General features: G+C 31.2%; 1 protein-coding gene across 2 annotated transcripts in view; it reads left to right on the forward strand.

Moving 5' to 3' along the window:
• Nucleotides 1-1512, forward strand: part of LOC148622027 (limbic system-associated membrane protein-like) — a 30195-nt gene extending 28683 nt beyond the window's left edge. For both annotated transcript variants that reach the window (XM_088571508.1, XM_088571509.1), the window contains one exon: nt 395-1512. In XM_088571508.1, coding sequence (XP_088427634.1) covers nt 395-498 — 104 coding nt within the window. In that variant the 3' untranslated portion in view covers nt 499-1512. The remainder of the gene's footprint in view (nt 1-394) is intronic.
• Nucleotides 1513-16671: the final 15159 nt, after the last annotated feature.

Below are 16671 nucleotides of genomic sequence, written 5' to 3' on the forward strand. Positions count from 1 at the left end.
GTAACTAAAATCATGCATACAAAGTAACAAAGACAAATGAGCAACTCGGTCTCAAATAAAAACTGGGAGCATGGACCAGGTGCACCGGTATGGTAAGCGTCCTCTGCATTATTAGAAACACCCGCCGAGTTGCTCATAAAAAGTCAAGTCCAGGGTAGACGAAAGAGGAAAGGAAAACTATGACACGTTGAACAAATCAGTTTTCATGGCGCAGATAAAATACAATCACATCCTTGGTTTTAACTAAATGAACTTAATATTTGGGGAATCGTTCAAAATGCGATTGAAACTCTATAACCACTGCACTACTTTCCAAAATGAAGAAACATTTGTAAAAATAATGATACAGAAAAAAAGAACTTATCTTCAATGACTTATTTATTAAATATTGTAGGGCGAATTGGATCGGACAACTTGAAAGGACATGGAGAAAGGGTGGTATCGGCTGCTTCTATTTACTTGATAGTTATTTTTCTCTTTATCAAAAATATTTTGTGATTCTGTTGAAAATGGATTCTACTGCAAGTAAAAAGACTATGTTACAGTATTACGTACTATAGAATACAGCGTTAAGTACACGCGAATGCTTCAAAAGGCAAATGTCTTCATACACATGGTGTAGGTACAGAACAAATTTCGTATTTTTATTCAATTTATTTCATTGTTCCAAATATGTGCTAACATGCATTTCATTTTTATGATTGAATTATGTGCGTCGGGGTAATAATTTAATTATTTATATTTGCTGGAGAAGTTGTTTATTTGATTATGAATGTATGTTGACTGTGAGTGACAAGTTTCGATATTGTTGGGTATGGATGCAGTTGTGACGTTTCTGTAACATCACCTATGTTAATTCAGTATTTGCGATGTTTTACATTTCGCCTTCAAAGATCACAACTGTCCAATTGGAATAGTGGATTCAATTATGCTTTCGGTATATCTAACGATGAAATGTCCATCCATTAAATCGACATGTATCACCTCATAACCTAATGAATAAAAATATTTTGATCTTCAAAATAATGACATAACATTTATGGTGAACATCGTTGCATTAAAGACAAGAAAAAGTCACTACAGTTAACTTTGCAAATCATTTCGCTTTTCATGTTTCGTTTATTACATGTTCATTTTGTAAGTATAACTTTGAATTGTATTGTCAAAATAAAGTTTGATAAATTGTAAATTATATAATATCAAATCAACAGCTATCAAGTTATGCGGTGTTTTTATACAGTGCTTTCATGTTTCATATATCTTTTATTTACAATAAGTTTTTACTGCATTATGCCATAGACTAACATATTTTGAGTGCACCTTTCTGTTAACCAAAAGGAGTTATGAGTGGTTGGTAAATAAATGGTATGTGTGAAAGTTGACCACCCTTATTACAAGGGCATTGTTCTTTGACGAAACTCGGGTTGAATTGTAACTAATACTAATATTTTCAACAAGATTGTAATTATTAATGTACAGCATGTTTTCTTAATAAATGAATTTTAATTCGTAGATTTTTATGTTTATGAGTATAAAGTATGTATTTACTTTTTAAGATAAACTTGGAAAATATTTTAAAATCATGCCAGAAAGTGAGCATTTGTAGGCGTGCAGGCTTTTAGTGGACAACACTACTAGCGTTAAAATGATTCGATAGAGGATGATTCAACCATTGGTATCTATATAACACAATAGAAAATCTAGAAAGATATTTTGTTGCATATTAACGTTATATTGTGTCATATTTAGAATTGCCTTCGGGAATCATTTCCATCTTTCACATATTTTTTATAATATCAAACACGTACTATTCGATTAAATACAAAGACCATTGGGTTCTGGCATCAAATTAATTTACAAAATATATCTCTGTCGCCAAGCATGATTATAAATCAAAACTTAGCAAGGAGCCAATATCAAATTAGGGGTCTTTCCGAATGCTGCAAGGGTTTGTACAACATAAAACAGATAACATGTAAGGTTAATGACGACTGACGTGTAACGGATTGAACTGGGGTTAGATCCCATAAAGAAGAAATTGCCTGAATTTCTATACGGTAACCATCGTACTTAATGTGCTATATGGCATATCCAAAGTAACTTAATTTCAAAGCTTTGGTTATGTACTGTTTGTAATTTTGTTTAGAATTCAATGTAATTATGGCTCTTTGATTATTGTAAAATTACATGGTTATTGAGTCATAATTTGACTTCAGGCAGCCAGACTTCAGTTAATAACTTGACTAGAAAGGATTCTTTCTAACCTTGATTACGCGGGCATTACCGTATAGAAATTAATCATAATTATTTTTTTTTGCTACTCCATAGCCTATTGAATTTATTTTTATGACTTTCATACGTCTTTTCTTTGTTATATCTTTTAGACTCGTATGTTATTTTTTGCCTTTTTCAATAAAAGCGAAATTTCCGTAAGATTTGAAGAGGAAAGCATTCTATTTTGTTATATTGTAGGCCATGTACCAAGTAGAAAATAGCTTCTACTGAAAGATTGCACTAAATGTCTCATTGAAACGAGAGACTGCACAGACCGCGACAATTTAATCAAGGAGTTTAAGCTCCAATTATAAATGTTTTTTTTTCTTTTAGGTCAAACCTTTATTTTGATAAATACGTGAAAATATGACATCACTCATAAATCAAACATATGACAAACAGTTTGGTAAAACTTTTCGTGTTTAGATTGATGTGAAACTTAAATTCAAGTAGATCTCTTTTATTTCTCTGCTACAATACACTTTCTGTGTCTGTGTATGGAAATATAACAGAACTTGTTATAAATTTCTTCTGTATTGTTCCGCGCAAATGTTTGCGTAAAGATTGGCCTCAATTAAAATATGAAAACTTATTTGTTTATATTCTTTTATTTTTCAATGCTTTTCTTTTTCGTATTCTATCAGCAATAGTAGCTGAGGGATATTATACATAGAATATTTCACAATTGATTTGCTACGCTAGAGCAAGTACTAACTACTCTTATTTCCTTGAGCGACATAAATATTTGCGTAACAGACTCCTGAATCAGGTGTATGAGTAAATGCGTCTCAAAAGGTCTCTTACCAAATTCTTTTTTTAGATATCAGTCCCTGGTTGAAAAAATTGATTTAACCCACCATTTCGTTTGTACCAAGTCAGGATCATTGCGGTACCAACTGCTCCGGTGGTGTAATATCTATTTTGTCAGATTTATTTTGGACTTGATTTGATCATGGATCAGACTAGTGTTCGGTAATTTTATTGTTACCCTTATTAATTATTCACGGTCTTCATTTTATTACAATTTTTTTGCACAATTAATCTTCTATTTTCATATTTCAATTCTTACACTGGGTTTTGTTTTAATGAGTCCTGTCCTGAACTTTTATATTTCTCTTTTTGCATGAGGATAGGCCTTTTATTTCAAGTTTTATTATTAATTGTCGTTTGAGTATATATAATTTAGCAAGTTGAAGACGAGACAGCGAAAATAAGTTTTGATCACAAGACTTACAATGTTTATAAAATAAAACTTTGTGGAATCTTTATAAGTTGTTGATAAATTTTAAACACGCTTCGTGGAAACATAACAATAACAAGATTTATACATTGTAAATTGTAGTACAGAAAACATTGAATTCCCATAACTTTTAGTATAAATGCTGTTATTCCTTTTGTCTTCAATGAAACGCGTTGTATATTTGCTGCTTACGATGATTAATGTTATTTATCAAATTATACTTGGCCCACGACAAGAATGAAATAGACCGATATCAAAACTGAAGTAAAGGAAATGTATTCATTTATTAAATTTATTAGGACCGTCTAAAACTATTATCAGTTTTATTTTGCTTGATTAGACCCAGTACGCCAATCATATGGCTGTGACCTTAGTAAAACGTATTGGATGTCCATCATCTTATGATGTCTCTATACTGATCCTTGTACGATCAGATTGATTACATGGTATTGCCTTGTCGCTTTATATTAAAGAAATTGCTAAAGAATGGAGCTAATTCCGCTCTCACAATAACTATCACATCTCAATAGGCTTCAACATCGACGCTTAACTTCATAAAACATGACCGCTAGAAAATTGAATAATTTCCATTTATTATCTTATTTCAGATTATGAACCTGTTTTATTTGGCAAGTCTGATTATTACATTTATTCTATTCTTTGGATCTCTCAAGAGAAATAATTTCTTAACTAAAATTAATTACTTGAGTGTAATCTGAGTACAAAAAATCTTTTCCGTTGGATGAAACCTTTAATAAATCACCGGATCTAAAAAAAAGTGCAACGCTAAGTATAAAATATTAACTGTTATTTAATCTTATTACATCCTTGTTCTCCAAATACTAAGTACGCATTATTTTGAGACATATCATTAGAATATTTAAATGGTAAGTGCACATGAAGTCATAAAAAGTATATCAAAATAATATACGACCTTCAATGATTTATATTGCACCAACAGTAACATGCAATTTACAAGCAATTTACTTCAATGTTTCTGCGTCTCACATCATGAACTAATGAAGTGACTTTAGTGCGTGTGTCCATTTCTACATTAAGGACGGCTTTATCCAACTCGTCCTAATAATATACAAGTTTCTCTACTTCCGTCAGTGGTCTTAAAAAATTTCATGAAAAGCTTTAACTGATTCTTATCAATGATTATCATTTTGGCCTCTTTTTTTATTCTGTTTGGATCTGATTTTATAGTTTTTGATATCCTTAATTTATTATTATTATTAAATATTATTGACATTTCAAATATTAAATATTTATTATGACTTTTCTGGTACTGTTTAAAATTATAATTACCTTCATATCTTCAAAAATCTAGTTATAAGATATTCATGTGTTACTGCTTGTGGTAAAGGAAATACCTTCACTGCCGTCACATTCTATAAAGAGAGAGAAGTGACCCTGAAGAGATCGATAAAGGATATGAAGTTTTGCAGCTTTATCGTTAAAGGAGGATGTAAAGGATCGTGAACAGCAATTTTGTTATTTTTTCGACAATAACACAAAACTGCAACTTCAAAAATCGAATAAAGGGTATCTGTCAAAATGAGATTTAAATTAAATTTGCAAAGGATATGTAGTAATGTGTCTTTTATTCCGTTAAACCATTTTTGGCCATTGTAAAGAGCAACACTTTGCTTTGTATATTTCAACATGTTAGTACACACAAAATAGAAATAAATAAAAAAATCAACATATCAATGTTACTGGTAAATATAAAATTGGAATTCTTATTTTGCTTAAAGAAACGACAAACATTGACATCGTGCTAGAATGTATACGGCGAAAAGTTAAACATTTTCTGATCAATGCAAGAAAGTAAAAGACACGTCCTCGGTATCCTTTGCAGATGGAAATCATTTTGGCTGACATCCCTGACATTGTTGAAGAAGCTACAGTTAAACTGAGTTATTGAAAGCAATGATTTTTATGTATATTTAACTCCTTGGTGAAAGTAATAAAATTGTCATTAGCAATCCTTACTATTCTTTATTGACTATCAAGCCGCAAAACTTGACATCCGATATCGGTCTGTTCACGATCTTTTCTTTCGTTTGACATTGTACATTGTGATGGTGGCTCCGACAGCCATTTCCTGTATGAATCAAAATCATGTGAAAACCTCAAACTTTCAAATATCTTTAAAATAACTAAAATAAGTCTATATGATATATTAACATCAAAATCAGTAGAACTGTTTTATTTTTGCAAACCCGTTGCCTTGGAAAACAACATTTAGTATACAGAAAGGAAATTTTTTGTTGTTTTCAGTGGACTTGTTACCATGGAAACCATTAATGCAGACATTATACTTTTATAGTTCAATTAGTTTGACAACTCCATGGCAAACAAACAACCACTTTTTGTAAGTAGTCACATCCATATCTTCACTTTCTATGGTATTATAAGTGTCTACAATGGTTTCCAAAAATAGTAACGCTTTCCATTTTCAAATCCTGTTGCAAGTAATTTTTAATATAAAACAGTGCAAAATTGCATCTGTAGTTATGTGTATTCTTTCAAAAGTGGATAGAAGTGTCCTTGCACAAGAAAATTATGGACAACTTAAATTTGTTTTTTTATGTATTTCTTTTTTTTAATTTTGCGAAATTCGAAACGAAACTTGGTAACCATGTATTTTTCAAGAAAATTGCAATTTTTAGTGATTTTCCACAGGACTTTTATCATTTTAAGTAAACAGGTAAAAACTGTATTGCAAAAGACTCCAAAAGAACATAAAAAGGCAAGATTTTTAACTTAAAGGCAAAATTTTATCGTTTCAAGTTCATTCAAAAGGTCATCTTCATAATTTCTGTTTTAATAAACATGCATTTTTCTCGTGACTTTGACCTTTATTTTCGCCAAAAAATATTTTCTATTGTTTTAATAGATATATCCTGACTATATACTAACATTTTTACCACTTGATCAAAATGAAATATTATTTGAAGATCAAAAGTTTGGGGTATTGAAAGCACCCAAAAATTCATATTTTCGCTTTTTTTGCCACCTTATTCAATGTCATTTTTTTTTTCATAATAGAAAAATAACTCATGTCAATTTTTCTCTTATAATATAAAGTAAGTTTATATTTTTAACACTTAAAGGAATAACCTATTGTCGGGCGCAATGTTTTGTATATTTTAAACACTTAAAGGAATAACCTATGGTCGGTCGCAATGTTTTTTAGCTGCTAATTAAAATTAACTATAAATAGAATTGTGACAATGCAAAGATGACTATTTTTGAAAGGTACTTTTAGACTCTTTTTGGGCATGAATTTAACAGCAGTATTATATTAAAACTATGACAAATTACTGTATATGATGTTAAAATGTAGGAATTAATTAATGCAGAACGAATTTATTAAGTAAATTCAGTAATGGTTTTCATGAAAACAGAACAACTGAAAATGGCATGGAATGATCTTTCTAGCAGTACAGTGAAACTTTTTTGATTGTTCCCATGGCAACCATATTACCAACACTAGAAATGTTTTTTTTTCACGTTTACATGCCAGGATGACTTCATACAGTAAACATAAGCAAAATTTGACACTTGTGTTTTCCAATTTTCTCCTTATGTTGTTTTGTCCTAAGTTACGTCATATCCTAAATACTACAAATATAGTATCAAAATGACAAATAAGTAATTTGACAATACACTCGTTCAACCTATACTATGAAACATAATTTGCATTGTCTTGACTACACAATACAATTAATAATAGGAAACTGTGGGGGAAAAGGTATACCTAAAAATACTGCAATAAAATCAACAAAATTTTAAGACGTTTGGTCATACGTTGCGCACAAATTATAGGATAAAAGCTCCACATGTCAGCAAAAAAGATGATAAATACCATATAGGGACAGGTTTAATAAAGACTCCAAGAAGACAAAATATGTAAATAATTCAGTATTGTCCAACGTGGTGGACTGAAGATATGACTTTAACTCTGCTTTCAAATGGGTTCAGGCAATTTAACCTGTATGCCAATATATTTCTACAATTCCTGATATAAAAAAAACGTTTTTCATTGATCGTTCCATCGTTTTATAACAATATTCATCGCGCCTGTCTGAAACAAAAATGCTGTAAAAACAACATAGAAACGTGAAATTAAGTCTATTCTGTATCGATTCCACTTTAAAAAAAATTCCATGTAAATTCTACCTCTTCATTTGAAGGCCATTTAAAATTGCAAAAATTAGCAAGACCGTGCAAAACATCTTTGCGGATAGGTTTTGTAGCAGTATTTATTATTATTTCAATTAAAACTACATACAAGCAACACTTTCATTGGACACTTTTCACTCGATATGGCTTGTCTTGACTGATTTATAAAAATGAAAAAATCAGAGTATGTGAAAACGCAGAGTATACGGATGCTACCAATCCACATGGTCAATGAATCCAGTATTTGGCGTTGAGCTAGTTTCTCTTTTTATTGTTTTTTTCTGAGTAATTTTAAGTTATCATATGTCATCCTTTTTTTACTTTGTCACTGCTCCTTGACTTTCGGCCACTGAATATCGTACTAATAGCATGATACCAATTTCAATGATTGTTAATGAAATAACCATTTTTGACAATAGATGAATTGAAAAGAAACGAAACTTTGCCAATGTGTAAAGTATCTTAAATATTTAGTGCTTGATATGTACTGTGGCTCTTCTAACGGACTTTGTTTATGAGTATTTCTATAAGCAAGTTTGATAGTTTTTATCATGTTGTGTGGTTGAAAAACAGTAAAAAAAGAATTTTAAGTCGTAAAAGCGCGTAGTTTACGTTTCTATCCACCAATGGAGACATAAATTATCATTTGTCTTAATAGAACTGCAACAAAATGCATTAATTCTGTACGATTTATTGTAAGAGGAAGATATACGGCATCAATTATAATCCAATGTTTCTAAATTTAACTGGAGTTGTGTCAAACTGTACCCGATAAAACAGCAAAAGACAGATGTTAAAACCTGTTGAAGATTAATTAATACAATTATATAAAGAAAAGAGATGCTCCAACGTCAGAATGAAATATATTTTTTGTGAAATGAGTTGGGCCAGTTATTTTAAACCAAACTACCCTCTGTTAGACGCATGTAGTGCTAGGTCAAGGAATTCGTCAGTATTGGTCATTCTCGAATAATAATCGTCTTTGAAAGACGCAGAAAATTCCAGTGACACTAGAATACATCGAAAAGTTTAAAAATCCGTTTTATCAGATCTTTTTCTCCGAAACGTAGGTAAAAATCGGGAACTTTGTATGCTAATACCTTTGGAACCATGAGTTTGCTTAAATGAAACTTCGTTTCTTGATATGATTTGCTCGGCTATCAACTATTTAATTACAGTGAATAGTTTATTGGTTCATAACAAATTGTTATTCTAAGTCTTCGCATTTATCTTTCAATTAATTTCCAATCCTTATAAAGTATTCTAATTATTGCATGTTTCCAGTACGTCAGATGACTCTTACCAAACATTAAAGTGCAATTATTGATTAGAACCATCACGACAACATCTACTAAAATAATTAGTAAAGGTGGCTTAAGTTGTCATGCTCAAGATTTTCTCGATACTTCTACATCCTATACTGACGTTACATTCTCAGAATATAAAGTGGCTCTTACGATCATATGACATTTTCTTCCAAAGAATACAGTTACAAGCGTTATTTAGCCATCTATTAATGTCTCACTTCTTGTTTTGTTCAATTAAAACTGAAATGTGCTTTTTGGAGTCAGACTGCTTAGCACTTATACAAGACGATAGGTTTCCATTAATTGAGAACATTCAGGTATTGTGTTTTTTTTTACAGTCTAAACATATTTTGTAGGTTTCCGTTTTCCTTTTTATATATACAAACTACGACATAAGGAAGAAAGCAGATGTATATCAAAGTAACTCAGCGCATACGTAATGATGGTATAAGTTGAAACTGAATATTTGATTATTATGAGTTTTAATGGTAGTGTTTCCGGACTTATTTCTCGCTCGTCTTTTTCAGTGAGATTTCAGTGAGATTGTTTTTTTTTTCAAATTTTCTACGAATGAAACAGAATAAGCTAAAACAAAACAATCAAAAGAATAAAACAGATAAAAAAAAATAATGTCGTTGTGTTACCTTGATAAAAGAGATGCGAATGTTATAATAATTTCCTAATTCAAGAAAGTATACTGCGTGTCTGAAACACATAGCAGTAAATTAAATGGTTTTAAACGTATTGTAAAATCCCAGTAGTGTCCTTGTGATATATATGTGTCTTGACGTGAGCAGATCTTTACTAAACCAGCTATAAATGTAAGTAATGGACACTTCTCCAGACCGATTAGAACAAAACTTTACGTGTAAAGAGGGAGGTTAATCAACAGTTTCAATCCCTATGAATCCATCATGGTGACAAACAACTCTCTAGGACTGTGATCATACTGTGTCTAACATTATCAAACCGTATCTATTTTAATGCGGAGTAGGAATATTTTAACGATATTGGAGATGAAATTACCATCAATAACATAAAGGATTGTGAATTATTAAACACTGGACACGTTGTTGAATCATATATCATCATTCTGTCATTTATCAAATACCCTCCAAAGTCAATTGTCTGTGTTAAACTCGCTTGACTCAAATTTATATATTTGACAGCAGTATTAAGTCATCAAACGTTTCTGAGATCTATTTCGATTCTTAGATAAGTCCTACCATTAAATACAACTTTATAGGTGCAATGCTGTAAAATGAAATCTAGACAACAGTTAATCCTTGAAAGCTACAACAATTATCTATATTACATGGAAACATTTGTAACAATTTCACGCCATATTTCACATTAATTTAATTTTCCCTCGCTGTGATATTAAGCATTCAAATCTAAATTAATTACTGCTTCATTTTGTCGACAGTTTTGAATTTTTTACAGTTACAAGTAATAGTTCGTTAAAGTAGGAAAAGCTATCGATTTAATGATATCATGAAACAATAGATAAACAATGGAAAAGACACAGCTGTGTAAAATATGAACTAATTCTTTCCAACATTAGCAGATGGAATATATTGCACTTTAAAATATGTACATTTATTTTACTGAACTACGTTGTAATTCAAATGGAGTATATGGCGATAAAGAGTATTTTTTAAAAATTAAGTACCAATCCATATGAATTTAACTGCAAATGGTTGAATTGATTGAAGGCGCAGAATAATCTATCCAACAGTGGTTTACCGCCTTCATACGCTGTATCTTTAAGTAACTATAATCCTTCTTATCTGAGATTTCACTTATGGACAGATGCAACCATAGTAACAGAGGACAGAATTATGGAGAGGACCTGTAAATGGCCGAAGTCTCCTCTCCGTGAAACGGACATAAATGAGGAAAACTTATCCTTCTGTATACAGATCTATATTTTTTAAAGTGAATCTGACAATCTCCCACTTTTAAAAATCAATTAAATATAGAACGATAACCAATTTCACAAACAACCTACTTAATTTTGATCAAAATTGGTTCGGCTTCAGACAGATGTTTTCTTAGGTTCAACATATATTTGAGATTATATAACGGGACTATTAAGTGTTTGGATTAGACAGGTTTTGGATTTTTAGGGCTCGGTTTAGAAATGTTTCACTGTATCATTTATATTCATCCCTATCGTTGTAGCTGAACAAGTCATTTTAATACGCCATTCAAAACAATTAATTTGCCATTAAAAGAAAAGGTATCAGAATCCCGAAATTAAAAAGTCTACATTTACAACTCAAGTTTGATAAAGTCCTTATGAAACATTTCTCGCCATTCGAGATTAATTTGATGACGTTTAATGCACAAAAATATTGACAGGAACGATAAAACAATTTCCCCTGGTGTTTCCCTGTTTTATACATGGTGTGTTATACAGACCGACTTGTTTTTTTTTCTAATTACATCCTTTAGTCTAACCTGATATATGTCTGATTTGTGAAGTGTCATGGAGGACCCTTCTTACTACCCAATGACTAAATCATTATCGACAAGTAACTTGTTTGCTGATTATATCTGTATAAGACTTTTATAAACACTTACAAAGTTTCCCCCAAACTCAGACTATATAAATAAACTGAAAGAAGTAAATGAAACTATCACTGACAAATGCCTATATTTAATCATCATGACTTATTGGTGATCCTGCTGCCTCTACCAATACCCCATACTTAGCGTCAAATGTGACGGACCGGAAGTAAGTATGTGTGTAATTAAAAGCCGTCACAACTATGGTTCACTTTGGTTTATTTTCCATCAATAACGAAATAGAAGCAATCACTGTCAATTTACATGTCTTTAACGCGTCCTGGATAATCCATCTATTGTCGAGGTTTATGGAACTTTAGCCTACAAATTAACTTCAATGTCAAGCCTGTTCAAAACTAACCTGTGTTAGTATCAGCTACAACAGTCTTCAACGCTTTCTGATTGGTCAATGTGATCAGTTTTTAACTTAAAAAATGCATATTTGAAGTTGTTCAACCAGGTAAAAATGGCATAATCAGCATTAAAGTATTCCCAGGTTAATAAAAACATGACGCAAATTACATCTAGTAAGTATCATGCATTTATTTTTGAATATCACAGAAAAAATGTTTCCCTCTCATATGCAAATGCGATTTTGCTACATCGTATTGAATAATTAGTTATTGCATCGGATTAATAGGATTTTGGACAATCTGTTTTAAAAATCCGTTTTTATGACCAGTAAAGGATTTATGCTTTTTTTTAATCATCCATCTAGTGGCGTCACAGTTTTCCTCTAACACAGAGTACCTGTAATATCATGATATGTAATGCGAAACTCGAGTATCAATGAAACTAGAGAACGTTATCATAACGGAGCACTTAGACCATGCTAAAAAAATTTCGCGTGTTTATCTTTTGTTTTCTGTGTTTAGTCTTTTTGCATTTGTGTTTTGTTTACTGTATTGGATGTCATTTATATGCTTCGTCCATTTCTTCTCGTGATAAGTATTCCAACAGAAATGAAAAAAAATCAGAAGAGAAAATCGCCCTAATCGTTGATATATATATTTTTTTGTAGTTCTGTTTGAACTATTTTTAGTTTAATGTGTCATCTTTTTTTCCTACGCAGTCAGTATAGTTTCGCTTTTTACCCTTTGACCTTAAGGACGCTCTTCTATGGAAATGCAAGTCACCTGATCGCAATTCTGTTTCCCCGATTAGTTTAAACATATTTATTCAAGTATATATGCGCAAGCAAATACAGTATACACATTTACATACAGTCTCATGGTAGGATTCGGAAAGAAACTAAATAGCTTACACAAAGTTCCGCGTCTTTAAGAGTAAATTTGCAAGAATATTCTTATAAATAAGATGCATGTGGAATAATTTTCTTAACTGACAAGTAAATAAGACAAACGAATAGAAAAACAAAAAAGGAATTACAAAATAAATTAGTGAAGAGATGCAGTACATGGAAGTTCAAGCATTTATAAACCTTTTACTTTTGATAATAAACTTTTGAACTTTAAGAAAAACTTCTACATTTTGATCAGCATTTAGAATATTTGAGCCATACAGCAATACATTTACAGTGATAGGTATATCAAGTGCCATAAAAAATAGGATTTCATTTCGTAATAAAGGATATTTGGGACAAAAGAACAAAAAATGGGAAGATGATTCGACATGACCACAGGTGCTTTACAAGGTTACGATACAGACGTTCGTTGAGTGAAGCACTGTTCATTCGCAATATGGCATGTAAAATTTGCCCGAGTCGTGTACCAATAAAGTAAAGGCACGGGCATTTTATCAAATGTTCCTGGATCCTATTTCTAAAAATGTTAGTGATGCTAGAACTCCTGGTATTCTGAGGAAGTTTGTTCCACAGTTTAACTGTAGCTGGCAGAAATTATTCAGAGTATAAGTTAGTTCTCGTGCGAATTTCTAAAATACTTTGTGATTGTCTAGTATAATGTCCATGCAAGGAATCGACCGAGTTTGGAATTAACGATTGCGAATATTCTGAAGTTTCCTTGTTCATAATCTTATATAATAATAATATGAGTCTATGTTTTCCCTTCTGTCCGAAAGTTTTTCCCATCCCGTTTCCTTATAAAGTTTATTGATAGATGTTAATTTGGTCCCTCCGGTCACAATTCCATAGCTTCTATCTGAACATTTTCTAGCTTGTTAACTATAACGTTACGCACGCTATTGCGGTTGTGTTGAGAAAAAAAAAAACATCTATCTAAACTATAAATGACTATTGAAAACAACCAAAACTGTGATTATGTGAAAGTTGTATATTATTGGAATCAGGACAAATTATAATTTCTGAATATTTGTCGCACATGGTATTTCTAATTCTTTTTAATCAATTAAACTTCCCAAAAACCCGTAAAAACGTCAAAATTCCGTATGTCAGGTCCAAAAAAGCTAAAATAGTGAATTGCGCTATTGCAGAAAGCACGAAATTCGCCAATTTTGCATGGAAGAATAATTTCGAATGTTCTTTTTAAGATAATTATCGAAATTGCGTTAATTTTAGGCAAAAAAAAATATTCAATGCAAAAATGAAAGTGTTAGTAAATGGTCAGATTTCTATAAGTGTTCAATAATGAAATTTTATTACTAATTTAAGAACTTATTTACACAATATTCTTTTCCGATTAATATTTCCTAAAGTGTACATACTTTCAGCCATTCTACGTCGGCATTTGATAAAATTTTCAGTACAAACAAAAAAGTATTTAAAAATGTCTTGCGAAATGTCCGATGTCAATATTTTCTGGGTTCGTTGCGAAAAGTTCATGCTCCAAATGCTTACAATCAATTGGCAATTTATTCTATGAAATAATGATACTTTGTAATTGTACATATATTTAGGAATACACATATTTCTTTTATGATTTAAACCGTTTAAAACGGAGGAAATTCGAACGAAACAAATGCCTAGTGATTTGTCGAACTTTCACTTTTTGAACGTTTGTAACGTTTTCCGTCGATCGGGAAATGGGGAAATAAAACGGAAATAATTTCTGCTTTAGATAACAAGAACCAGACAGTAATACTCGTCTCTGCAATTACAAGTATAGAATATGCAACCGAAAGAGACAAAAAATCGAAATCAATGGGATTCAAAAAGACTAAAAATATCATTATTATGTGTTATTAACAAACGAAAGCATAAACCAAAAAAGAATAAATAAATTCTTATAGTTTATATGCATTCGATCGGAGTGGAATGACTGAAACGCAAAATAAAGTTGCCAGAACTTTAAAAAGGTATAGAAAAGCAGACTGCTAATAGATAAAATGAATGTAGAAAAGGGAGTCATAAACATTGTTTTTATTTCGGAAAACGCAAATGAGCAAGTGAAATGAAAATCTTCATTAGTGAGCGGCTATCTAATGGATGTTGATGAAAGCCCTATTTTCTGTTCTGAAGAATAGAAAGCTCCTTCAATCGAAATACTAAGTTATGATAGGTCCAAATTCTGCTATTGGTACATGTAACATAAAATCATACATGTATATCAAAATACACATTTTAATGTATCGCAGGAGAAATTTGCAATGTTCCCTCTCTAGACAGAGTGTGCATATATGTTGCGGTAACATTCCACGCTGCGGTGCACACGCATGTGCAAATTTAATTTACCGGTAGTACTGATAATCAAATTAATTAATCTGTTCGTTTTTTCTAAGAAATGTTCAAGATGATTCAATTGCTACCAATCAGAAATTATTGCATATTTTGCTTTACTGTACCCGTGTTTCAATAAGCACGCAAGCCAAGCAAGAAACGAAAAGTGTCGACAAACGTCGAATTCTGACGTTACCGAAAGTGCCACAATAGCGTGCGTAATGTCTAAGGACATTTGTCGAGTTGTCCAAAATAACACCACCATACACTAAAATTGGCCGAATAAAAGAAAAATACATTTTCTCTAAGGTGATTCCATCAAGAATGAAACGCATCTTTCGTAAAAATTGGCCAAATACTGATAACTTAATGGTGTTCGAAAAAACTGTATATGTGTTATTTTCTTGACAGAGAAGTAAAAGGAACAAAATTTTACTGCGTCGGCTATCTTTTTTATAGATAGAACTTGTTTTTTCTTTATAGATAGATGTTTTCGAAATTTTCTATTCATTGACATTTGGCATTTACGGGAATTCGTAAAAACATCTTTTCTTGTATATTTTTGTAAGAAAAGCTTTAAACATACAAAATATTTCACCTTTCCTTGTTTTTTCTAAGCATTCTGATTAGGTGTACGTTATAACATTTTTTAAGGATAAAAATAATTGGGTTGTGAAATTGTTTATAAGTTCTTTCGTGCTAGAACATTACAAGTTGAAAAAATAATGTCAGTGTGCTCATTTTTTTAGATAAGCATTTGAAATTTTGGCGGGAAAGGATTTCTTTTGATTTTCTATTGGTTTTGTTGTAATAGGTTTTGTCGATTAATGACATTTAAAGGTGAGGTAAATCAAGGATTTATGAATTCATATATTTAACTCCTTGGTTAAATGAAACTATGAAAAGAAAAGTGGGGATCACTGGGCAAAAAATATTAATGCTATGAAACAACAGTAGGATATGCCTTTAACGCTATGAAAGTTTTCGGGTTATATATTGTAATTTCTTCGGTTAGAAAACCGTAACAATATTAGGGGGCGTACGCTCGGCACGCCCGTCCTTGGATCCGCACTTGGAAAACTGTTTGGAAAACGTTTATGTGTTCCTGGATGAAGAAAACAAACAGATCAATAGCAAAAACAAAACAACAAATAATAAAAACTAAAAAGAGTAAAAAGTCTATTTTCCGGGATTTTATCTTAAGTTATGTAAGTTGACGAGAGTATCTATAAAAGATACAAGCGATGGGTGGTACAGCGGCCAAATTTTGTAGTAAAAAAAATCATCCCTTACTGATCACCAACTTATGTTAGACTGGCAATGAGTAGATTATACTACTTTGGATTGGTGAATGTCAGGACAAAAAATCGAAGGACAAGATGTCACAATCCTAATTAATTTTACAATTATATGCATAAGAATTTCATTGTGATAATTTTTTTATATTATTATTAACACTTTAGATCAATTAAGAGAATCAAAATTTGCAA

The sequence above is a fragment of the Perna viridis genome, chromosome 3 (assembly GCF_037379345.1).
Source record: "Perna viridis isolate PV_CMFRI_1.1 ecotype Kerala chromosome 3, ASM3737934v1, whole genome shotgun sequence".
In the NCBI taxonomy this organism is placed as follows: Eukaryota; Metazoa; Mollusca; class Bivalvia; order Mytilida; family Mytilidae; genus Perna; species Perna viridis.